Source organism: Pyxicephalus adspersus, chromosome 5 (genome assembly GCF_032062135.1).
Source record: "Pyxicephalus adspersus chromosome 5, UCB_Pads_2.0, whole genome shotgun sequence".
NCBI lineage: Eukaryota > Metazoa > Chordata > Amphibia > Anura > Pyxicephalidae > Pyxicephalus > Pyxicephalus adspersus.
Window position 1 is genome coordinate 145960731 of NC_092862.1, and position 1568 is coordinate 145962298.

The 1568-nt window shown below is 42.2% G+C and overlaps 1 protein-coding gene across 1 annotated transcript in view; it reads left to right on the top strand.

Annotated features, from left to right (window-relative positions):
• NBEAL2 (neurobeachin like 2) overlaps window positions 1-1562 on the top strand; it is a gene marked incomplete in the record, with an annotated part of 86310 nt that extends 84748 nt beyond the window's left edge. The window contains 1 exon segment of the mRNA XM_072413428.1: window positions 612-1562. Within this exon segment, the coding sequence (XP_072269529.1) occupies window positions 612-713 (102 nt within the window).
• Window positions 1563-1568: the final 6 nt, after the last annotated feature.

Genomic DNA, 1568 nt, shown 5'->3' on the forward strand with positions numbered 1-1568 from the left:
AGGGCTACATCAGTACATTTTCAAGTACTTGGAATGACATAAGTTTGACAGAAGGTCACATTTCAACTAGTAGAAGAACAGTAAATGAACATTACCGCTTTAACCCTAATCATGAAGGTGGCCCTGGCTCTCATACACCCCCCGCCCCCAATAAACATACATTATATGTAAAAGTGGTAGGAAATACCAATTGGTTTGCCAAAATGTGGAAGCAATACGCTTCCTGGTGTCTATTGGCAGTGTATGATTGCCATACTTCATAAAATGTATTGACCCGTGGTTCTTTGTTTAGTGACACCTCTAGCCAGGCCATATGAAATAGGAGTCTTAGTTTTTCTTGAAGGTAGATGGCTTATCTATTCATGTGTTATGGCCTTTTTAACTATTATTAAGATAATGGAGAGAAGTTTGCTACAACCCTGTTCAATTCTTGCCCCATGTAGTGTTCAGGTACCAAACAGCGCCCATGTGGGAGTCAATGTGAACACTGAGCCCTTTAATTGGCTACTTTCCCTGCCTATGGCTATCTGTTATCCCGCCCCCAGGGAGCCAATGCCGGACATATTTATTACATGCAGCAACATTTACAATTCTCTCGTTTCCTATTGTAGGTAAAGACCGGGCAGTTTACAAGGAAACTCTGGGGCTCAACACGGCGGATATCACAAGTGTCCTCCGGAGAGACTGAATACAGACCAATGGAGACCAAATGAACCATAAGAAGATGTCACTTGTGGTCTGCAGTAAACACAACCAGCCCCATCGTTCAGAGAACGGGAGATGAGCTGGGGAATCGTGTGCAGAGGGTAGCTGGGAGCAGAATGATAATAATAATGTCTGAATGTGATAGAATCACCGCACCTTGGACACCCATTGCCTTAGAAGGGGCCTTTGCACCGCCTCTTCCACCTTTTTCTGCAAAAACGTTTTATTTTCTTTTTGTTTTCAAGGAATTTAAAGGTCAATATGGAGACGGCAGTGACACCAAAAGTTTGATGTTTGTAGCTGTACATTGAACTATTGGCCTTCGTCTTGCACCAGGCGCTGATTTTGCAGCATTTTGCTGCTGATTTTACGAATCATTTGTTTTTGTTTTTAACCTTTGTAGTGGAACACTGTAACCTTTTTACTATAGAGCCCGGATCAGCCAGGGATAACGGGAAACTTGCACTTTGCTCGGTGTTTATAAATGACGTTTTACGTACGGCGCCGGCCGCTGTACCTCCTCCTGCTGATTCTGACCGCAGATAAATAGTTGGGGGATTTTTTTTTTTTTTATCTCTCGCTCTTTGATGTTTATATTGCGTAGCCGTTTGTGCTGGGGAACATAAGTCAGGTTTTTGGAATAATCATTTTTAAATGTTTTGAGGACCAAAAGGTGGCATTTTTCATGGCGCAGGGACTGCAGGTTTTCAAATTTTGATTTTATTTGTTTGTGGGAGTTTTTTTGTTTGAGATTTTTCTGTTTGAGGTTCTGATCCGATCTGCAAATTCCTCGGATGTTACAAGAATCAGAAAATTGTTACATTTGTGCTAGTGAGGGGTTGGCATGGCATCGATTCCTCACT